Below are 23,962 nucleotides of genomic sequence, written 5' to 3' on the forward strand. Positions count from 1 at the left end.
TTCGTTTCCGGTCGTCGTTTGTAAAAAAAGAACACTTTGTAAACAATAAAGATTTTTTACAAAAAGGAAAAAACAATTTAATAGCCGATTATTCAAATATTTAAAGAGTGGATTTTTTTTTTGCTAAATAGTATCTCATTTATGAATTTAAATTTCCTGGGAAAAATTTTCAAAGTTCGAAACTTTGAACGGATATGCGCATTTTAAGGTTGGCTGACCTGACGCTGAATGATTGGCCGAGGAGAAATGAAGGTCAGTTCATAGAGATCCAATAAGAATGGCCGCCGCATTGGGAAGCAAGTGTTTTCCGAAAACAAGAAATTTTACAATTCAGAGGATTTCTCGGTAGGCATTTGCAAGGTTTATCATTTTCATTTCTTAATTGAGGCAAAATAGATTAATTAGTTGCTCACTGTTTATATTTTGTACGTGTGACATTTATTTAGAAAAAAAACAACACTCCCCCACTCCCCCGAACGCCCTGAAGTTGCGACATGTTTACAAATTGGAAACGTGCTCATTTGTCGACTGCTTTTTATTATAATATAGATTCGTGACAAGTTCATCGGCACAACAGGACATTAGCGAAGGATGGCTTAGCAAACTTCTCGTAAGAAAAATCGAGCCCACCAAAGAATCACATTCGCGGATGCTTTCCGACAAAGAAGTCATTTACGCTCTTCACACGCACAACATCCGCCCTGACTCCATTGACAAGTACCTCACCAACTAGTGCGTATTTTATTTACATATTATTTTCAATTCGAATATTCTATTCTTAATTTACTATGTTTCTGTTATGTTTATTAAAATTGTTCTTATTTAATTAGAATATTATTGTATTTAAATTTTTATTAAAAATGATAGTTGATAATTTTTCAACAATTGTCTGCTCCGAAAATTTTCTAACAATTGAAATTTGATTATTATTGTAGGTGAAAGAATCTGAATTTTTAACTTGGAATATTTTCGACATTGTTTTATTATTTCTTTTATTATTGTAATTATCTTGCTTTTAATTTTCAGCCAAGAAAATGTGAATCTTATCCACTCGAAAAAATCGGAATTAAATTGTGAACTTGTCGGTTCATGGACCGTGGAAGTTGGTGATCTTGATCAAGCTCTTCATCTATGGCAATTCACCGGTGGTTTCGAGCGTGTTGATAAAGCACAACTTTTCTTTTCTCAAGATGCTGTAAAAAACTGCCTAATTTTATAAATTTTTGTCAATTATTAATTGAATTCAACTTTAAATGTTTATTTTTCTTTTTGCTTAGTTTCATTTAATATAATTTTTATAAAAGTTAGTTTTGTTTTAATGAACTTATTTTCTAAATTGGAACTAATTTCTTAGAGTAGAAGCTAATAAATTTTTCTTTCAGGACTATCAGCGATTATTGAAGGAACGTGGAAATTTCTTGAGATCACGACACTTGCAATATCTTCTAGCGTTCAGTTATTGGCCGCAAATACTCAAACGTGATCCATCCAATAAATACGAAATTCGAAGTTATAGTTTAAAACCGGGAACAATGATCGAATGGGGAAACAATTGGGCCAGAGCCATTAATCACAGACGCAATAATGACGAGGCTTTCGCTGGATTCTTTTCCCAAATCGGAAGACTTTACAATGTTCACCACATTTGGTGTAAGTTGCATATTCCTCTTCGATTTTACTTTACTTTTATTAAAATTTCAATAGGAATATTTTTATATTTATTCTTAATCAAGAGAAAAATATTTCAAAATAATAGTAAAAAAAATTAAATTTAGACGAAAATTTGAAATAGGTGGCCACATTTTCAAAGTTTTCTGGATTTTATAGGTGTAGAAGGTGAGAGTTATTGATGAGAAAAATTCTCAGGTTTGCAATTCCCTTGGGTGTGATTTTTCAGCTGCACGTAATTGACCCTTTTTTCATTGCAATTAACATAATTTCGATAAATTAAAGTGTGGCCACCATTCTAACTCTATTAATTCCAAAAAATTGAGAATGTAAGAATTGCAGGATTGTTTTAAAAAAAAATTGTGATAGTAAATAGTGTAAAATTTTAGGTTACAAGGATTTGCAGTCTCGAAAAGAGACACGTGAGAGCGCATGGCGTTCACCAGGATGGGACGAGTGTGTCGCCTACACTGTCCCATTAATTCGAGAAATGCACAGTCGAATTTTAAATCCGACTTCATTTTCTCCAACAAAGTAAACAAATGTTTAACTCTGGTCAATTTCTTTGCATTTTTATATTACAGTAACTGAACTTCTGTAATATTGTATAAAAAAAAACTTAGGGCTCATTTTAAATGATAAGAATTCAGTTTGCAAAAAGTTATAAACAAACTTGAATCGAATGACAAATGAAGTGAATTATGTAAATTGAATTTCCTACTCACCGTTGCTGTTGAAGCATTGTGGCATAATTATGTAACATAATATACATATACGAAAAATTACTCGTAACTAACTCTTTTTTATTTGAAAAAACTCTTTCACTTTGAGGTAGAAGAAAATTTCGATTTTGCTTATTTTTTCATAAATTTGAATTTTTCAATTTTTTCTGTCGTTCTGTTTTCTGTAAGTTTTATTTTAGATTCACATTTTTATGAAGTAATTTCAAATCCACTTTTTAAAAAAATAGTTCAACTATTTCTATAGTTAATGTTACGATTCACGATTTTTTTCTAACAATTGAAAGAAGGATTCGGAATAAAGAAAAATTCTTTTTATAATTTCAATTTTTATTATCTAATTAGCATAGAGGTTTTTTTCTTGTTTGTTTGTTTATTTTTTATTTTTTTGAACAGTTCTGCTCGTTTCGAGATGCAAACGAGAGCAAAATTTGCTCATCCCCAGCCATCAGTTTTGTTTCACTTTTTTTTAGTTAAAAAATGTATTTATGCTCTACCTAAACTTAAAAGGTAAAAATAATTAATTACCATTAATTATCATCGTAATTATTAAGACCGATTAGGAGTCTGGTTTTTATTTCGATACGTGTGTTGCGCTTTGTTACTTTTTTTTGCTACAAATGTATCGCAGTTTTTTTTTTTTTTTTGCTTTTGTTTTTCTTTAGTTTAATTTGATGTATAATATATATACTTTTATATATATCTTTATCATAATAGAGAATATTTATCTATAGTCGTATATTCCTATTTACTTTTTTTTAATAATTGAGTTGGTTGTATTTTTTCCAGTTTTTTTTTCTACCGAGTGAGCAGCACAATTATTATTGACCACAGATCTTTGCTCACTAATTCGTAGACATTTGTATAATATTTTAAGAAAAAAAATTACTCGTGACTCTGGGGTAAAAATTTTGGTAACACTTTAGCATTGCAATTATTGTAACGCCTTGGAAGAAAATAAAAGAAACGGTAAATTTTCTTTCGTTGTAGTTCTCAAAGAAAAACGAAAAGTAATAAAAATTTCCCCTTTTTTTCTTAAATATTAATTTTTTCTACACTTTTTGAATTTTATTTTCTATAATTTTTATTTCTGTATTCTTCTTGTCTAAAAGTTTTCTCTAAAATCGCCATTTTCGCCATATTTCTTCATTTTTCTTCAATATTATCTTTGGCTTCGATTTTTCAATCGCAATGCTAAAGTGATCCCTTTTCAAGTTTTTTCTTTTCCAATATAGATGAGAAAAAAGGAAAAAAATCTCCTACTTCTCTAGAGTCATGAGTTCTAAAAAAAAATTCTCTACAATTTTGTCTGCTAGAAAAAACAATTAGCGCTAATTAAAAATAAAAAACAAATTACAGTTCGTCTACTTAAAGCCAAAACCTGCATTGCGTTACATTGCGAGTTACATTTACACCGAGTCGTTGGCACAAGAGGGAAGAGAATTGTGGGATTTCAAAAAAAAAAAAAAATTTTCTTTTCTTCTTTTCCCCTCTGATTCCATCGATTGGAGAGTTCGGCTCTAACTTTGGAGAATATCGACGAGTTTGGTCTACAAAGCTCTAGCCAACTTTTCAGTTTTTCTTTCTTTCTTTCTTTTTTTTTACTTATTCGTTTAATAATAATCATAAGTTTCGCAATTTAAAAATCTGAGAACACAATGAACAAATATTTACAAAATGTTTTTGAGAGGAAAATTAAAAAATAATCACCTACTGTCATTATAGTTGAGATGGGAAAAATAGATAAATGTTCCGCGTTTTGGTACAATTCATTCGCACCCTGCAGAAAGAAATAAGACACACTTTTTTTATGAACGGAAGAAACATTTCGATTCGTCGGGCTAAGAATTTCGAGAAAATTAATTTTTTATAATAGAAAAAAATTTGTTTAATTAGATTTTTTTCTATAATTTTCAAAAATTCTGAATTATCATAATGATAATATTATCATATTATAAAAACTCTTTTCCGAAATTTTAAATCAACCTATTTTCCATGAAATAGTTGAAATTTTTTATGAAACTAGATTTTTTTTCTTCAAACTAAAGTTTCGATATTTAAGAAGTTATTTTGCATTAAATATTTTCTAAATATTTATTTACTTTTTTTGCATATTTATTTAAAGTATTTTTTTACTATTATTAAAATCTTTTGCATCAAAATTTGTGTTCAAAAGCAATTAAATTATTTTGTTACTAAATTATTTTTCGCAATTTTAGATATGTTAATAATTTTGTGAATTAAGTTAAATTTTTTTTTGTTTTTTAAGCTAATTAAACTCAATTTGGTTATAATGAATTTAATTAAACTTCTTTTTCTTGGATAAATTTAATTAAACACTTTTGTTGATTATTGGCATAAATTTAATTAAATTCAATTTTCTTTTATTTACTCTAATTAAATATTTTGAAAATGCAACTTTTTTGTTTAGTGAGCCCGTTACGAATTTTCAACAAATTCATACATTTCACACTAAATCCCGAGGAAAATAATTCAAAGGAGAATTTCGATTCGTCCTTATATACTCAACAAGCAGATTTCACTAACAAACTTTCGAAAAACACTTTTAACATAATCTATTCTCTCTCTTTCGTTCGCTCTTTCTTTCTCTTTCACTCTCTTTCTTTCTTTCATTTTATTTACATTGCTTCATCGTGAGAAATAGAAAGCCTCGATTAAATCGCATCAGTTTCTTGAAGGACTGTTTTTTTTTAAATTTATCTAAATATGTCGATTCTATTTGTGACCATTTTTTTTTCTTTGACTTTTCTTTTTATTTTTCTAAATATTTTCTCTAGTTATAGGAGCCTTTCAAGGAGCCGCTGCGATTCTCTTACATTCAAACATTTTGTGACACTGATTACTATCAATAAGATATAATTTACGTAACAAATTTGTAAAAAATCGAGGAAAGGGAAAAAATTGCATTTCAGAGTCATTCCATCGGAATAAATGTGTACTGGATACGAACGTAGAAATTTTCTTTCCCAAAAATATCGATTATGTAACTTTTTACAACTCACTTTTCAAATCTAAAAATTCAACAATCGTTGAAAATATTTTTCTCTAATCCAAATTCATTTCTTTTTGATAATAAAAATTAAAAAACTTGGTTTTCAATTTGATCACAGGTTCAATGCAAAAATATCTAGAATAACAATCAACTGAAAGATGGAAAAAAAATTGCAATCAATTAATAAAAAATTTAATCAAAATAAATTTGAAAAAATTTGTCCGCAAAAAAAAAATACTGGTGACAATTTTTCGTCGGTGTTATTTTATATTTCTTACAATTTAGAAAAAAGGAAAAAAAAACTATTCTAATACTTCGAGTTGACATTCATTTTCTTTACTTTGAAAATATTTTTCCATTAACTTTTCTGAAAATTAAAAAAATGAATGAACTCGACGTAAAGTCAAAAAAAAAATATCGCAAGGGCATTTGATCGAAATTACACATCTTTCTTCAATAACTTTTGATTTAAAAAAAATGTAAATTTTTATCATTTTCGACAATTCCTGCAGAAATGTTTCTCTTTCTAGTTTTTGAAAAATGTTCAAGACAATAATTTCAATTCTTTTCTTTACATACAATTATAATACGAAATACAAATTATTTACAATTAAAAATAATTTAAGAAAATTATCTAGAATATTTTAAATTTTCTAAAAAAATGAATCTAAATTTATAAATTAAATTTCCTAACCGATTTTTTAAGGATTGCCTCAAAAAATATCGTGGGGAAGATAATAGTTTAAAATTATAATTAACAGCCCTCCTTCTCAATCTAATCACAAAATTCTAGAAATTTTTCTATTTTTAAAACACGAAAATAAGTTTTAACTAATTTTTCTTTGACTTTACGTTTTTTTTAAATATCAAATTTAAAAAGAGAATTTTTTTCAATTCATATTTAAAAATTTCTAAAATAAGTTATTTAATTTTATGATTTGGAAATAATTTCAATTAACTACTTATATGAAAATAATATTAAAAATCATTTCTAATTTCATTTGGTAAAATTAAATTCATCTTGAGATTTTTCTAACAATCTTAAAACTTTTCGCAGGAAATGTAGTGGCTTATAAAACTATCTTAAATAGAGAGCATCAATTTGATAAAATAATAATAGTAATAGAAAAAATGATAAAAAAATAGATCTTACATTCTTATCCAATACGCATTACCGAAGAAAGTCTCTTTGATTTGAGTCCTAAGCGCAAGTCTGTCCAAGTCTGTGCCTCAAAGTCCGTTGACAAAAAAAAAAAAAAAAAAGGAAAAAAACGAGTCTAATCGATAGACAGGGGGTTCAAAAGTATAAAATTACAAATCTACCAGAGGATATATTTTCGAACCCATCAGTCATTGTTTTCTTTTTTTTTCTTCTATATGTATATCTATTTATATACAAAATAGAGATTAAAAATCGCGTAGTAATTATTATTTCATTCAGTTCTAGATGAATCGACGGACCTTGGACTTTATTAATTATTTATTATTTATTTATTTACTTTTTTTTGTTATTTTTTTCATTTTTCATGATTGATAGCAAAAATGACAATGAGTCGGATTAAATTGTTATGCACAGTTTACAGGCAGACATAGAGTTTTATAACACGAATGATGAATGATATATTTTTTGTTTTTTGTTTTAAGATTATAGACTATTAGGGGGGAAAGATGTCGAGCTATTACTGTGAGCGAGACTTAACATTGAGCCCCGGAGACTGTCGTCGTCTGGATAAGACTCTTTTGATGCCTCGGCAATTGCCAATGCACTGAAACCAATTCTTGCGCTTTCCTCATCGAATTGTTGTAATTCACGTTCCTGTCTCTCGTGCAGGAGTCTTATTCGTTCGCTTCGCTCCTGGAGGAATTCCTGTGTTTCAGCTTCCATTTTTTGCTCGAGTAAAGCACGTCTCACTGAAACACGTTCCTCTAATTCGCGTCGTTCGCGATTTCGTTGCGCCTCCGCTTGCATTTTGTTCTTCGATTGATACGCCATCAGAATCTCCAGCTCGTAATTCAGTCTCTCCTGCGAAAAATATTCGATAATTTAGAAAAAGAGTTCAAGGATAATTTAGAAGAAACAGAAAAGAGAATAACAAACCTTGAGATGATGACATTCAACCTCCTGCGATTCATCCAAACGGATACTTTGCTTCTGAAGCATTTCAGCAATACTCTGATCGTATTGCTCGCCCAAAAGTGCGAGTTTCCGCCTCTGTTCCTCCTTCAACTTCTTTATCACGGTTTTTTGTTCGTCCTTTGCAGTTGCTTGTAAAATTTGAGCTTTCAACGCCTTATATTGACGCGTCTGTATTTTACACGTCTCCCTAAACTGCTTACGAATCTGCATTTCCTTTTGCTGCGAAATAAAATTCGAATGTTTAGATAATTTGAAATTCGATTATTATTTCAATTATTTCTTTTTTTGTACTCACCTTGAGACTCTTAGGCTGCTGCTTTAATTCGAGAGCATGCTTCTTGCGTAAGTCTCGCTCAGCTCGATTCATGTAATCCTGCTGATTACACAACTCAGTGCTGTGCTGACGTTGAACTTGTTCCTCTCGGAGAGCGTGAACCGCTCTCTGCTGTCTATACTCTAATTCCTGGGTCTTCTCGTGATGTCGCAGCAACATCGCGTGCGCTTGCTCCAGTTGCTGCTGTCTTTTGTTCAGTTCCTGTTATCGAATTTTAATGTGAATTTAAAATCAAATTGGATTTTTAATTTAATTTAAATACAAATAAAAAAGTGTTTTCTGTTTATAATTCAATTATTTGCTTTAATGTAGGTAAATAATTCAATTTTCTGAAATTTTCATTCTGTCTTTTATAAAATATTCTGGATTCTTAAAATATATACTTACTTCACGAAGAAGCTCTTGCTCGAGTGTATGGAAGTTGAGTAATTTTTTTCTGCGGAATTTCCTGATTTCGAGGTCGAGGTATTCCCGTTGTCCTCTTGCGAGTCGTTGCTCCTCCTGCGCCTCCATTTGCTTCAAGTTCTCTTTCTGACTCTGGAGAGTCGCGTCCCGTTGACGCTTTGGCGTCATCTCGTCTTGCGAAAGTTCCTTCTTCCACCTCTCTTTGTACGCCTAAACGAAAAAATGTCAATTTACCCGTTAAAAATCAAAATCGAATTTAATTAAAAACAAATAAACAAGTTTTTCCTAATGAAACATTTTTTAAAGTACATAACTGTTTTTAGAAGATATGTTTCTTTTTCTTTTAGAAATGATTATTTTTCAGAATGTTAAAATATTGGAAATAATTAAAAATATTTAACAATTAATTAATTAGTAAACGAATTGAAAGATAACGTACTTTATATTCTCGCTTTTGTTGAGCTTCGAGTGCCTTACGATCGGCCTCCTGTCTACTTGATATTTCTTTATGAAGCTTCTTCTCTGCATTTTGATTGTGTTTGAATTTCCGCTCCAACTCCTTCAAATGCCTAAGTTGTAATTTCTCCAACTCTTTGCTAAATTGCTGCAACAATGTATCGTACTCATTGTCGAGCAATTGTTTATGAGACTCCATTTCCAATTTGCAACGCTCCTCGAGTTTCACCTGGAATTTTTGTAAACAAAAATCTTTTTAATATTCATTAGAGAATAATACTTATTGACAAACTAAAATTTACTATCTAATTAAGATTGACATTAACTCAAGACTTAAATTTTTTGAAACTATTGATAAAAACAATGATCTAAATTTTGGGATTGGTAGTAGAATTATGTAATTAAAATTAACTTCTTCCACCTTTAATTAAAAATTACTTAGAAAAATTACATCCATAATCATTCATTCAATTTGAGAAAATTCCAAATAGTTTTGTGCATTATGACACTAGTAGATTTGATATTAACTGTGATTTCTTTGACCATGAGTAGAGCAATTTACGCGTGGCCTTAAATGCAGAGTATTGAATTTGTTTTCCTGTATAATGATTTAGTTCTTTATCTAAAGAATCATTCACGGATCATTAGTTTGTCCACTATTGTTAACGAGAATGTTTTTTCACTGTTTACCAGCCGTTTACGAAATCGTACTTTTGTTTTATAATCCTTCAGTGGAACCAATTATAAGACTAATTTAATTATTAATAGAATTTGTAGACTAGAAATACTATTTGATGTTTTTCAAGTTTTGCTGAAATTGCTCTCATTAATTTTGTTGAATACTTTAATTTTATTATACACTAGTATTGCTATTTAATTTAATTGTCACAAATTTCGCGATTACTCAATTTGTCACAAATTTCACGATTAGTTAATTTATTGTCATAAATTTAATTCGACTTAATTTAATCACAAATTAAAATTCTTAAATTAAAATATAATCACAAATTTGATTACTATTATTATTATTATTATTATTATTATTATTATTATTATTATTATTACAATTACATTTTTATTAGTTTTTTTTACTTCTTTAAAATTTATTCTAATTCTAATGAATATTGTTTATTAGTCGAAATAAAAGATTGAGAAATACTTGAGAAGGAAAAGGGAGAGTAATTACCAAAGCTCCCTGGTGCTCTCGTCTCATTCTCTTGTAGCCGCTCATCTGCTCGTGCATCTCCTCCTGCATGTGCTCCTTTTGCTGCTTGGTGACAATCGACGTGGTTCTTATGGTGGCGAAATTATTTGCCCCATGCTCCAGGAGATTGGCAGTAACGCCGGCAGAGATGTTGTGCCGATTTCGCACTGAACCGGTCGAGTAATCATTGGAGTCGGCATTCGGCAGCGGCAGACTATTCGTCGAGGAACTTTGTGAACTCGCCGATACGCCCATCGAGTGAATCGAATGCTCCGAGGTGATGGAGTTGCTCTTACTACTATCGCCACCTGTTTGTTCATCAGGAGTGTCTGTCAAGTACAATAAATAAACGACTTATTTATAACTTAAAAATTACCAAAAGAAAAAAAATTCAAAAAAAACATCTAATTTCCCTTTCTTTTTATTTAAAAAAATCGATTGATATTAAATTAATTTTTAATTCAAATATCCATTTCCATTCTAAATTTTCAAAAAAAAAAATCGTTCTCTTATTACCATCCGGATCGCCGACGGTGCTTTCCGTCTCACATGAGTCGATCATCAGAATCTTCTTCATTTTTCGATAGTTCAAATTGTCCAGTTCTCTAACGGCGGCCTTGGTTCTTTGAATCAGATCTATCAGAACTTGCAGTGAGCGTGTTCTCGTTATGAATTGATGCTGTTGAATAAAAATGACATTTACTCTATTTGAATTTTTTGAAAATTGAAATAAAAAAAGAAAAAATGTTATCGATGATAATTACCGATAATAATTTGCCGGAACTTGGCCTTTCACTGGGACTTTTTGTCAGACAGACTTCAACGAAGTGACGAAAAACGTCTGTCCAATCGGGAGAATTCAGAGTTGGTGTGTCGTTCTGTGCAATGTGATACAAAGCACTCATGGCGTTCATATTAAAATAGGGAGGCTTCCTTTCGGCTGCAAATGATAAATAAATTTATTTTCTTAAACTCATCAACGTTACTCTTAATTTCTTAATTCAAGGTTGCCACGCTTTTGCTCATTTCAAATTCCCTGACTTTTCCAGGTTTTTTCAAGGTTTATAAAAGTCCCTGACATTTACAGGTTTTCCAGGTTTCCAAGTTGCGTGGCAACCCTGTTAACTGTATTTTTAATTCAATTCAAAACTAAACTTTGGAAAATTTAGTTTAATGAGTTTCGTTGGAGTTAACTGCGAGTACTTTATTTTATTTCTCAATTATTGTTGATTTTTATTACCTAATTCAATGCAGGTGATTCCTAGAGACCAGACGTCGACCTTCCCGTCGTACTGGCCCTCGTCCATCGCTAGAATAACTTCGGGCGCCATCCAATACGGAGTTCCCACAAAACTGTTGGCTGGACATTTAATACTGGCAGAGCCGAAATCTGCCAATTTGACGGTTCCATTCTCGGTGAGGAGAATGTTTCCCGCTTTCACGTCGCGATGGATTCTGCCCAGGGAATGAAGGTAGTGCAAGCCTCGCAACACTCCTTCGCATATTGCCGCGATTTCGTCTTCCTTTAGAGGCCTTTTATGGACTTCGATTATGTCGGACGCTGACCCCAGACAATATTCCATCACCAACTGTTTGGATAAAAAAAACATTTTTCAAATTGTCTTGCAAAAAAAATTACAGGAAAAGAAAAAATATTTTATGAGAGTAGGTAAAAATGGTAAAATTTTCATACCCAGGCGGTGTGTTCCCTGAGATAGCAACCCTTGTATTCGATTGTGTTGGGATGATTGAGTTGCCGGAGAAAGCGAATTTCCTTGAGGATATCCTGCCACTTTTCCATCGTCTGCTTCCCCAGATAAGACATCTTTTTGATAGCGACAATCTCTTTGGTGAGGAGACATCGGGCATAATAAACGGCGCCGAAGCTGCCGTGCCCGATTTCGCGCAAGTCCTCAAATATCTTTTCCGGATCATTTTTTTCAAAGAGTTCAGCGATCTCGGGATCCTTTAAACTGCCAGGCCTCATAGTAAATGCGATTTTGCCGTTCGTCTCGTCTCTCACTCTCTCTCTCTCTCTCTCACACTCTCTCTCGCCCTTCCCCCGATTCCTCCTCCTTCAACCACACCGCTGATTCTTCAGCATCTGTCAATCCATCCTTACAATCATTACTCTTACTTTCTGTGAACAAAAAAGCATTATTATTCTTTCATTACAAATTTATAAATAATTATCAAATTCTTAATTATTAATTCATTCAATTATGTATTTCAATTTCAATCCATTTATTCAATATTATTACTATTATTTATTCAATAATAATTGAAAACAACTTCGCAACGTTTATAATCAATGATTTAGGATAAACAATATTTTTTCTGTTACAATTAATCTTTCTTGATTAATAATTTAAAAACGGAAAATTTTATAAATACGGAATTTTATTGTTTTTCTCGTGGAAAATATTTTTTTCTTTCAATTGTTGATTTTAAACGTTGTAAACTTCACTAAAGTTAGAAATTAATAAAAAAATTATACAAAAATTACAATTTTAATTGTCATAATTACTATGTATTATTAGTTATAAATTGTAAAAAAATATAATTTAATTAATTTATTAATTATTAATTACATACATTGTTAATTTAAATGTAATAATTAATTAAATTATTAATTTAAATGCAATAATTAATTTAATAATTATTAATTATTTTTACATTCTTGAAAAATTTTTATCAAACGTAATATTAAAATAATAACAATTATTAAGTTTATAATTTTCAATTAATGATAACAATATTAATACAAATATTTATGTTTGTTGTAATGGTAAAATATGATAAAGGAGAAATAATAAAAGTTAGATGATAATAATAATAATAATAATAATAATAAAAAAAGTAATAATAATCTTAAAATATTAATAATAAACGTAAAAATATTATAAACAATAAATATAATAAAAAAGTAATACTAATAATATTAGAATTTAAAAAAAATATTGATTTTCTATTAATATAATATTAAATTATTATAGTATCTATTCATATTAATAAATAAAAAATTAGTATTCCATTATTCAATATATTTTTCATGTTCCCTAATGTTTAATTTTACTAAAATGAAATTACCAAACAATATCTTTAACTTTTGAATTAATAATTTTCCTTTTTCAAATGTAGTTTCTTATTGATTTTTAGATTTTATTTTTAGGCTTCTAAATTTTTATTAATCAAACATAATAAAGTAAACTAATTTTTTATTGATCCTCTATTTCTTATTATTAAATCTCCTGTTCTTTTATAATTATGATTACATTACGAATATAAGGTAAAAGTCAGTCAATCGATGATAATTATTTTATCAATTTAAAAAAAAAATATTGACGATAATTATCGAATTTGAATTAATTAGAATTAGAACATAAACAGAATTGTAATTTTGTTAATTACTTAATAAATATTAATTGTCTGTAATTGGTAATTAGTAATAATAATTAGTATTAGTAATTAGCACAATTAATTGGTATTAGCAATTAACACAATTAATTAGAATTAATTAGATTTCATAATTACTTATTTTAATCAATTTGATCAACAATTATTATTTTCTATATGAAAGATAGAATTTTAGTTATCCTATCCCAATTATTTAATCAATTTAGTATTTAGAATTTCTATTTAAAAATTTTTATTTTTGAAGAAAAGAATTTTTTTGAAAATAAAAAAAAGAAGCAAGTGTAGAAAACCTATAACAGAAAACTAAAAGTATTTACTCATATAGCTTTGTTGGATATCTCATTTAGTCTAAATAAGTGTAAACAGGAAACCTTATTCATGCGAAATCTAAAGCTCCTGATTTCAGCGTTCTCATAATTTCTTTTTTTCACCGGAATCTAAAAAAGATTTACTAGAAATTCCATTGTATCGTACGTAATGCCACTAAGAACACTAATTAAATCTCGACAATTTTTATCACTGAATCATTTTTTCCTGTGTTAAATTTCATCAAAAGAAGTTGTTATTTAAATGCCATATATTTTTTTTCGTCAAGAAGTTAAACACAACAAAAAGCTAATCCCCCCACTATATCTCTCTCTCTCTGAAAATTACACTTGGCCTCCTCGGCAACAATAGAAAAACGAAAAAAAAAACAGTCACTTTTTCACGGTAATTCAACCCTCGTCTTTTAACACTCAATCGTTTTCTAAAGGGGAAGCGAGGAGAAGTCAAGAAGGGAAAAACAAGGGGAAAAAAGTATGAAAAGTAGAAGTAAAAAATGAAATGGAAGAGGAAAAAAGTCTTGATATTGGATAAAATTAGTGATTGGAGATAGAGGAGCGAATGAGTGTTGGGAGAAAATGGAAAAATAGTTTTTCCAGCCTCCTAGTTGCACTGATAGATACTGGGATCGTTTTGTTCGCGTTGTTGTCACGCACTGCTCACGTCATTTGTACGAATGTGACACATACCTTGGAGTTACTATAGGCTTGGCTGCTTTTGCTTTACACTTTTGTGAGCCGCAACGTGCGGATTTTCTTGTCGGGAGAATTGTGAGAACTCGCGAATACGAGCAATGAAACGAGACGAGAGTGCATCAAGGGAAAGTTGGATGTTGTCAGGAGGGTTTCTCTTGTCACAAAAACGAGATCGCGCGAACGATTATTGGAAGAATTTTATAACGATGGAGCGAATGGAAAATCTGATTTTTCGAGGCACGTTAAATGCTTGCTAGATCGCGGGTCCCCGACTGTCCAGTAAGGAGGGTTGGGTCGCTCTCCACAAACAGAAGACAGTATTTTAACGACATCGACTGATTTCTCGTCACCCGAGCTGTTGTCTTTCAACGTTATCGGACATCCCCCTGTGTTTTGGGGGCCACTGTGTCGCCGGGAAAACTCGCCGAGAAATAATAAATATTCACCTCCAAAATGGCGAGATTCTCATGCAGGGAAGCATGCGCGCTGCTCCTTCTTCCTCCTTATCTTCCTTGTGAGGCACCAGTCGACTCTCTTTTTGAGCGACGTTTTTCACAAATTTCTGAATTCAATTTAAGCCCGAGATCATAGTCACTTCCGAGTCGCACGCCTGATTTCCCGTCGGGCAAAGTAAAAAGCACCGGAAAGTCACGCCCTGTACAGACGTGCCGTGCATGCACGCACACACGCGACCAAACAAAATACCAACAATACACTATACAATTACGCTCGAGAAGAATTCGCGCACACAAAATTTTTCTCAAGGGACTCATAAGAAAAGCAGAGAAGATCCCTTGAATACCGGGCGAGAAAACTTCAATGAAACTTCAACAGGGAAGTTTACCAGAATTTTCTATTTTTCAATTTACCGATAGCTAGACAGATTTTTAGAATAATTATAAAAATATTTACTGTATTTTGGGTAGTTACAATACTGTAAGATGATTTTAATCAAATTTACTCAATGAATCCGATATACGTCAGTAAATATGATCAAATTTGAAAGTATAATGGAAAAATAACTTATAAAGTGAGGTTATGTTCTCGAAAGTTTACTAAGAAATTTTCGGTAAGAATTATTATTTGGTAATGTTTCCAAAATTATCAAAAGTTACCAAACCTAAAGACAGCTTCACATGTTTTCGTAAAAAAGAAAAACCAACTGGATACTTTGAGTTATGTATTATCCGTTATATATATAAATCTAGAATCTTTGCTCCCTTTCTTCTTTCCATATTTTACAATTTTTTACTCTTTTGTTCATTTTTTTGATTTTAACAACACAGGCAAAATAAATTTAAGCTTGTCTCACATGTCAAAGAAAAAGAGACCCAACCCTGGAAAATTGAATATTTGTGAACGGACCTTAAGGAAAATTCACACGACGATTGCGCCCCTGGCGGGAAAATTGACATCCCGCAGCTGATGGAAAGTGCGCATGAGTGGACCATCTGTTTGGAGGGGCGTATAGAAAAGAAAGGAGGCCATATTGTACAGTTAAATTGAAAGAAAGAAAATAATTTATCGTGCCCTTGTGGAGTCGCGATAATATAAATTTTTATTCAATTCTCGCGTCATCAACAGTGGATTAATAATCTCAGGATCGTGAACGGAAGTGAATTGAAAAAAATAGAGGAGTCTTTACTCGGCTCCTGTCGTTTTTTTGTATATAAATACAGAGTTACGGATCTCGATATATATTCGATCAAGACCGTCCATACCCAAGGAGTCATTTGCTGTTGACGAAATGGGCACTCGAGACGACGAATACGATTATTTATTTAAAGGTAAGAAATTAATGTTAATGTTCTCCCATAACCCTTCTTTTTTCATAATCGGCCATTTTTTTCTGACGGACTTGACAAAAAAAAAATATATATATCCGTCGTCGGGTCGTTGACGAAGATCGTTGACATTGAAGCGCAGATTGTCGCAATCGACAATCACATTCAAGTAATAATTGCGAGCATTAAACTAATCGTCATGTAAATAATTAAGATTCTAGTCTAGTCGCTTGTTGATGTCTCAAGCGTAGAGGAAGTCCTCTTGTCTATAATTCGAAGTAGACAGAAAATGCTCTCCTGTCATTGACATTTATTCCTCATTACATTAATATCGTTAAATTTCGAGACGAATGAATTGTCTTCTAAAATCTCTCATGATGTCATCAACTTATGACTAAACACTCGGTTTCGCGAATCGTTTCTCATCCCCCTTTTTTTGACACGAAATTTCGAAATTATGAGCTCGACCTCTTCTGTCAAACTTAAAAGGTATATTGTGTGACACGTGTAAGAATGACGTTGATGGATAAAAAAAATCCGATTGTGAAAACAAAATCACTTGTCACTATTATATCTATTAAATAATAATTATTGTCTTGTTCCTCAAGAAAAAATCACTATAATCTTTTTTTTCTGTTTATTTTTCTTCTCGCTTCATGTAACATAATTTAATCCATCGAACGTTCTTAAATTTCAGTTCAATTTACATTTCTTGATGAGTTGACATCTATATTTTTAGATTAAATGATTTTATTCTGTCATTGAGTTAATTTTGCAATTAAAGAGTTAAAGATAATTCGATTTGTTTTTTAACTCCTTCTTTCTCTCCTTTGTCGCACTATTACTCGACCTTGTGCATAAATTAGAAAGCAATATTTAAAAAAATACATTTACAAATAGTCAAATTTTTGTTTTTCGACATTAAGTATTCTTTTCTTAACTTTTTGCATTAATTGAATTTACTCGAAAAGTGGAGAAAAAAATTTTGTTCACATTCTGTTTAAGGGAGACAAAAAATTGATAATTTAAGAGTTAAATTGCCAATTAGAAAATTTGAAACTAATGGTCGAAGATAAAGTAACATTAAAAATGACCGGTTGATAACTTTGTGAGAAAAAGATAAGAACAGAGAAGAGAAATGAAGAAAATTTCTAATTAAAAGCAAATTCTATTTTACAAAATTTATAATTTTTTCCAATTGACACATAAAGTTTATTATAATTTCTCTTTAGAGTTTAACGAATAAAAGAAAAATTTTCTTTATTCATCTAGAATATGAAAACAATAGAATATTAATTCTTTTCTATAATAACTGAATGACAAGGAAAAAATGGATGATAAATTTTTGTTTGTTTGAAAGAAAAAGGTCTCTATATATAAATTTGTCTTTATCTGTACCGTTATCTTATTTAAATGATCAAACGCTCATCTAATTGAACTTTTGACACAAGCACGTGTTTATTCTTTGTTACTCCTGTCAATTTGTAATCCATGATTCACAAATGTGTGTAATACATTCATTCATGTCATCGAAATCTAAGACTTTTGCTTTTGTCATTTTTTCAGTGGTTCTCATTGGAGACTCGGGAGTTGGTAAGAGTAATCTCCTCTCACGATTCACACGCAATGAATTCAATCTCGAGTCAAAGTCGACAATTGGAGTTGAATTCGCGACTCGTAGCATACAAGTTGATGGGAAAACGATCAAGGCCCAGATATGGGACACGGCTGGACAGGAACGTTATCGTGCTATCACGTCCGCGTAAGTAAAAAAAGGATTTTTTTATTTAATTTTCTACTTAATTATTTTTTTTGAATTATTATTATTTTAGTAATAATTTGAATGTGTTTTTTTGTTTAGATATTATCGAGGTGCTGTGGGAGCATTACTTGTTTATGATATAGCGAAGCATTTGACGTATGAAAATGTTGAACGATGGTTGCGAGAATTACGAGATCATGCCGATCAGAATATTGTTATAATGTTGGTCGGAAATAAGTCTGACCTGAGGCATTTGCGAGCTGTGCCCACTGACGAAGCCAAAGCATTTGCCGAAAGAAATGGCCTCTCATTCATCGAGACCTCTGCCTTAGACTCAACCAATGTCGAGACGGCTTTTCAAAATATTTTAACCGGTAATTCAATTTATATTTGAAAAATTGTTCTTGAACCTCCATTTTAAGATCTTTTTTTTACCATCTTATTAATTTTCAATAATTATTTTCTTAAGTCAAGTGAAATATAATAATCAATGTAAATTTTACTTAAAATTTGTCAAATAGTTTAGAAAAAAGGTCTTTTTTATTTAAAAAAAAAACAGTTTTCTAAACTTATTTTTCTGATTTAATTTCTGATTTTATTTCTATTTCGTTTACAGAAATTTATAGAATCGTCTCGCAAAAGCAGATAAGGGATCCTCCTGAAGGTGACACCATCCGACCACAGAATGTAGAACCAATCGACGTAAAACCGACAATGAGTTCAGACGGAATGCGCAAACAATGCTGCCAGTGACTCTCCTCACACTTTAACATGTAAGTGTGTCCGCATAAGCTGAAAGCTCAGCAAGTTTTTACAATCAAAAAAAAGTAATCATGTATTATACTATTTTTTACATATATAGATTATTTTTATCAATCATTATTATTAATTCTTATTATTTTTATTGATACTATTATTTAATGAGATCATGCCAAGAAATTGGGATTAATTATACATATGTAGATCTGACTCGAATTCCCTTTTAATTTAGAGATCTAAATCAAGTAATCAATTACTATAATTTTTTACTTTATTACAATTAATTACTATATAAGTTTAATTGGATGTACGTAATTAAACATCAATAAAAAATGAATTTCTTGGCCATCTCAGAAAAGAGATTATCGATTCTTTCCTAGAAGGATTAAAAAAAGAAGAGAAAAGGAATTTGATTTTCATTTGGGAATTTCGAATGCCAATTGTTTTTGCAGAAGCAGTTACACTGAGGGAGGGAGGAGGGAAGTGGTGACCGGCGATAAATATAGCAGGTGCGTGATCGCACGAGAACTAAGACTATGGGTACGGGGGCCTATAATCTCGTACGCTAGGGGGTTTTTTTATTAATAAATGAAAAAGCAAAAAAAAAACCCCATCGATGTGAGGGGGAATCGCAGACTGCTAACTAAAAAAAATTAACAAGTTAATAGAAAGAAAGACAAAAAAAAAAAATACTTTCGCATAATTGTGAATTTTAAACGATCGTCGAAAAATCCTTTGATCGCTCATCGAAACAGATACACTTAACATCTTATATTTTAATTCTTCCTCTATTTCCTCCCTGCCCTCCCTCCTCTCCATAACAAAAATCTACATATTTATGTGTAATCATGTACGAATTGCATATTTGGTCAAATACACATACACAAACACAAAAACACACACACACGGATAATTTGTTACTATAATTAAATGTTGTATCGCCGCTTCTTTGTAATTAGGAGTGTGAATGGTTCAAGAATCGAGTAGAATGTCACTATTCGTCTATTTTTATTTTACAAAGGAAAGAGAAATTTTTTTTCCAACATGAAAATTAAATTATTATTGAAGAAAATATGTTTTTTTTTTAATTATGAAAGATTTGTTTCTTCAGAAAAATTTTTTTCCTTTCAAAAAATTTAATTTCCCTATTTTTTCTTACAAAAATTTATGAAAAAATTCCATTCGTTTTGACTTAAAAAAAGAATTATTTTTTCAAAATGAAAAAAAATCGTTTTTTCTGACAAATTTATTTTTTTAAAATGAAAGGGAAAGAAAGTTAGAAAATTGATATTATAATACTAAAAGAAAGTAATGATTGGGAAGGTTTATTCTAGGATTAACTTTGGAGAAGAAAAAATCCCAAGAATCGAATAACGATGTTTAATTCGATTCGACGCTGTTCTGAATGCCCTTAATTTGTAAGAAAAAAAAATATATATATAAAAAAAAGAAATGAAAAAAAGTAAATAATCTCTGCGAGCAGTGTTGATGTGATCAATTTTGATCGTCAACAACAAAAGGACCCCTCAGTCGTACCGCAATTATAAATAAACAAAAATGAGAATAAAATAAAAATAAAAAAACAAGCAAATATGTAATAAGGAAAGCATGTTTAAGAACGCGAATTTAGGAACGAATTTGTGAATTGAGGTGTTTTACGCTTTTGTGCACTAAACGAGGCGAATGAGGCATAAACTAATAATTATGCTTTTAATTACATGTGGACGACTAATAATTATTAAAAAACAAGAACACACTGTTGATGATTAAGAACAAAAATCAAGAGTGGAATCCACATACACACTTGCGGAATTTTTCTAATATAATTATTATTAAAAAAAAAAAAATTATTGTTATTCGCCGAAGTTTTACAAGACATCTTTTTTCTCGTTTTCATTTTTATTCCCCACTTTTTTTTGTCTCAACGAAAACTTTTTATCATTTCACGCTTTCGTTTAGATGAAAAAAACACGAAGAAATAGTACGAGAAAAAAACGTCAAGGAATGAATGAATCACGCCATTTTTCGAGTCTCTCTATCTCTATTAGCGTTTGTCTTTTAACTTTTTTTTTGTCAAAGAACACTGACTCGGAGGCTTATATGACGTTAAAAAACTGTTTTTGTTTTTTTTAGTAATTTTTAACTTAATTCCTAAGTAAAAAGTGATTTCACTGATATTAAAGAATGCAACAAAATTTTAAATAGTTTATTTTTCCTCTGAACTCCTGTTTTTTATTAAAAAAAAAAAAAAAAAAAAAAAAAAGAATCGAAGTGAAGAGTTTTGAATAATTTTAATTCCATTTTGAACTTTTTGTTTTCTTCATACAAAAAAGAACTGAAGATATTTTCGAATTTTTAATATTTTAATTTTGAAGCGAAGATGATTTACTTCAATTTCCCTTACTTTTTTATTTTCTTTCTAAATTTTATATTAATTTATATATCTTACTTTTTTTGGGAACAATTTTATAATAAATAAAAATAAATAAGAAATTCGTACAATTAATTAATTTTAAAGTTGTTAAATTGAAAGGTTTTTAATTTTCGAAGAATTGAAAATTCAAACTGCACAGATCTATTAAAAATTTATTTTATTTATTAAATATAAACATCTCTTGATCGCTAAGAGCTTTAATAGACAGTACAAAATAATTTTATATCATACGTGTTATAAACTAACTTATAGTTTTAATTTTAATTTACAATAATGAATAATGTAAATATTAATCTTAAAACTAGTAACTCTTTTGAAATATTTCTTTCAAATATTCTTTTCATCCTCCATTATTATTAATTGTAAAATATTAATTATTTAAATTTTATTTTTTTAGAAGAAGTGATTAAAAATTCAAAAATCAAAATTATTTCTTGAAATTTATCTAGTCTTTTAGAAGACGAAAAATAAAAAACTCTTTATTAACTTGTAATTGACAAATTTGATTTTTAGCTTTTCTTAATTGGAAAGTATTCGATTTTTAACAATCTGAAATTTAATTTAATTCTAGTGCTAAGTTTTTTAATTTTATATACAAGTCCAAAAAGTTCCAAATCTTTGAAGAAAATGTAATTCTAATTAATCAAAATTTACGTCGAAAGATGGGAATTATTTTCGTGTATAATTCCTAATTCTTCCGAAATTAACGCAAGTAAAAATAATGTTTGCTCATCACTTTCATAATAAGGTAAATATTAATTTACAGAATTAATTAATTAATTAATTAATTTGAGTTAATTAACAAGGAACTTTTTGGACACTTTCTGTACAGATACGATTAATAACGAGTTATTTGTAGAAATATTTTTACAAGAAATATTTATATATTAACAAGATTAATGTACAAAAACAAAAAATTCAATTCTCGAGTCAAAAAGGATACAATTTAGAGATCATCCTGGACCTTCAAAAAAAGTAGCAGCTATGAGGACGCAATTGGAGCGGATGCAGATTCCAAACGAATGAGATTCCTCTGTGAGGTGTTATTATTCTTCTGTCTCCATTCGAGCCAACGCAATAAAATCGGATTTATATTCGAATCACTGATATCCGAACGCGCCTCCAGTTGCTGATAATAAACATCGCGCAATAATCGAAATGTCTGTACATTTCTAAATGGTAAATTCGTCATTGGATCCATATATTTTGCCGGTAACCTGAAAAACAAATATTTCATTGCAAATTATCAATTTTATAAAAAATATTTATTCTGCACACTTTTAGTCAATTTTCCTAATTACATTTTAGCATTGATAAAAATAAAATTATTTAATTTATTTGATGGGAATTCACCTAGTGATTGCACATAATGATTTTAATGTGGGTCTTGGTGGTGGAGTTTTCTTAAAAGCCTCATTAAATAATTGTTCATTCTCGAATGTAATGAATGTTCTTTCATAAGAGCCATTCGTTTTGACTGTTAATGTTTCTTTCGGATTTGTCTCCTTTTCATTTGTTCTGACAATTTTTTCCTCTGTTGTTTTGTCATCATCTTCCTCGACATTTATTTTTTCGTCCTCCTTCTCCGCTGTTTCACTCTCCGAGAGAACAATTATTGGCATCGAGAACGATTGATAGCGAATCATTGGCGTTAAATTTGTCTTTCGCACAGCCCTTGTATTTTTCTTTTCATTCTCCAATTTTTGATATTTTTCTAAAAGTATGTAAAATTAATTTTAATTCAATAGATTAAATTAAATTTAAAAGAAATACAATTTTTTTAATTGTAAATTGACAATAAAAAATTACTTCTTAACATTGATTTTCAATTAATTCAATTCGATTTATTTTATATTTACCGAGAGATTTTAAATTTGCTTTTTCGGTAATTAAGGCCTCTTCTAATAGTTCCTCTTGTGTTGGTTTCCAAGCGTCATGTTTGACAATTTTCACCTTTTTCCTTTGATCTTCGTTTCGTTCGCGTATACGCTTTTGTGTCGCTGCCGATTTCGCTAGAGTTGATCGACGAATTGATTTTCTCTCGGTGCTGTCGATGGACATTCGATCTTGTTTCGGAGCTTTTGGTTTCTTTTCTTTTGGAGTCGATTGTGAGGGTGTAGAAACACTTTTAGGTTCTTTATAAGCTTTTGTCACTAATCTTCGTTTCCTTTTAGGATCTTCTTGTTCGTGATCAGAAACAGGTTCATCGTTTTCATCGATACTGAAGTCTGAATCCACTTCGTCCTCACCTTCGTCTTCGACCCTAGAAAGATTTATTTTTAAATCTACTATTATTATTTTTTTTAATCGAATTCGTTTTTTAATTACTAAGAGTTCAAGTTTAATAAAAATTCGAATTTTAGTTCAAAGGTGAATTAAATAAATGAATAAACAATTTCTTACAAGTAATCATTGTCTTGTTCGGCTTCCTCGAAACCGCCGTAGGTTGTTTTATAGAAATCATCTTCTTCCTCCTCATTGAGGAGTTTTGCCATTTTACTTCCCGCATTAGAACGTCGATCTCGCGATAGCGCCATTATTTTTAATAATTACAACTATCTGTTTGTAAATATTAAATTTAATTAAACACTTTGACTGTTTCACTGTTTGGATGACAGAATCAGAAAACTTTTAGGTTATGATAAACATTAAGTGCAATTCACAAGCTTGAGATTGCAAGCAGCAATTTCCATAAGGGGAATATGAATGACGCCTAAGTCAGGGATGGGTAACTTTACAGTAGATGATCTCTAATGTAAATGTTTCAAAAATAATTTTTCTAGTTTTAGCATCTTTTTTACTATAGTAAAACATTTGAAATGGAGTATTA

General features: G+C 30.0%; 4 protein-coding genes across 8 annotated transcripts; 2 read left to right on the forward strand and 2 right to left on the reverse strand.

The window, feature by feature from the left end:
• Positions 1-192: 192 nt before the first annotated feature.
• Positions 193-2,460, forward strand: LOC122511887 (protein NipSnap). Its single transcript, XM_043627439.1, has 5 exons — positions 193-345; positions 550-732; positions 1,027-1,195; positions 1,383-1,650; positions 2,058-2,460. The coding sequence occupies exons 1-5, from the start codon at positions 278-280 to the stop codon at positions 2,204-2,206; spliced, it is 837 nt and encodes a 278-aa protein (XP_043483374.1). The 5' UTR covers positions 193-277; the 3' UTR covers positions 2,207-2,460.
• A 260-nt stretch (positions 2,461-2,720) lies between these two features.
• Positions 2,721-15,160, reverse strand: LOC122511876 (serine/threonine-protein kinase Tao). 5 transcript variants are annotated; one of them, XM_043627419.1, is made up of 11 exons: positions 14,840-15,160; positions 11,651-12,097; positions 11,198-11,546; positions 10,722-10,897; positions 10,474-10,636; positions 9,940-10,286; positions 8,737-8,982; positions 8,280-8,507; positions 7,854-8,093; positions 7,520-7,777; positions 2,721-7,444 (listed from the first exon to the last, which is right to left on the reverse strand). In XM_043627419.1, the coding sequence occupies exons 2-11, from the start codon at positions 11,942-11,944 to the stop codon at positions 7,067-7,069; spliced, it is 2,679 nt and encodes an 892-aa protein (XP_043483354.1). In that variant the 5' UTR covers positions 11,945-12,097; positions 14,840-15,160; the 3' UTR covers positions 2,721-7,066. The 5 variants fall into 5 exon arrangements, with proteins under 5 accessions (XP_043483354.1, XP_043483358.1, XP_043483353.1 ...); XM_043627423.1 differs by lacking the exon at positions 14,840-15,160 and adding an exon at positions 14,388-14,832 and having other exon boundaries at positions 9,940-10,265; XM_043627418.1 differs by lacking the exon at positions 14,840-15,160 and adding an exon at positions 14,388-14,831.
• A 675-nt stretch (positions 15,161-15,835) lies between these two features.
• On the forward strand, positions 15,836-19,369 carry LOC122511888 (ras-related protein Rab-11A). Its single transcript, XM_043627440.1, has 5 exons — positions 15,836-16,180; positions 17,744-17,939; positions 18,039-18,313; positions 18,556-18,712; positions 19,151-19,369. Exons 1-4 carry the CDS (start codon positions 16,141-16,143, stop codon positions 18,690-18,692), a joined length of 648 nt encoding a protein of 215 aa, XP_043483375.1. The 5' UTR covers positions 15,836-16,140; the 3' UTR covers positions 18,693-18,712; positions 19,151-19,369.
• Positions 19,370-21,529: 2,160 nt separating this feature from the next.
• LOC122511889 (vacuolar protein sorting-associated protein 72 homolog) lies at positions 21,530-23,776 on the reverse strand. Its single transcript, XM_043627441.1, has 4 exons — positions 23,536-23,776; positions 22,992-23,395; positions 22,486-22,846; positions 21,530-22,349 (listed from the first exon to the last, which is right to left on the reverse strand). The coding sequence occupies exons 1-4, from the start codon at positions 23,667-23,669 to the stop codon at positions 22,115-22,117; spliced, it is 1,134 nt and encodes a 377-aa protein (XP_043483376.1). The 5' UTR covers positions 23,670-23,776; the 3' UTR covers positions 21,530-22,114.
• Between the last annotated feature and the right edge of the window lie 186 nt (positions 23,777-23,962).

Source organism: Leptopilina heterotoma, unplaced genomic scaffold (assembly GCF_015476425.1).
Source record: "Leptopilina heterotoma isolate Lh14 unplaced genomic scaffold, ASM1547642v1 Lhet_90, whole genome shotgun sequence".
Lineage (NCBI taxonomy): Eukaryota > Metazoa > Arthropoda > Insecta > Hymenoptera > Figitidae > Leptopilina > Leptopilina heterotoma.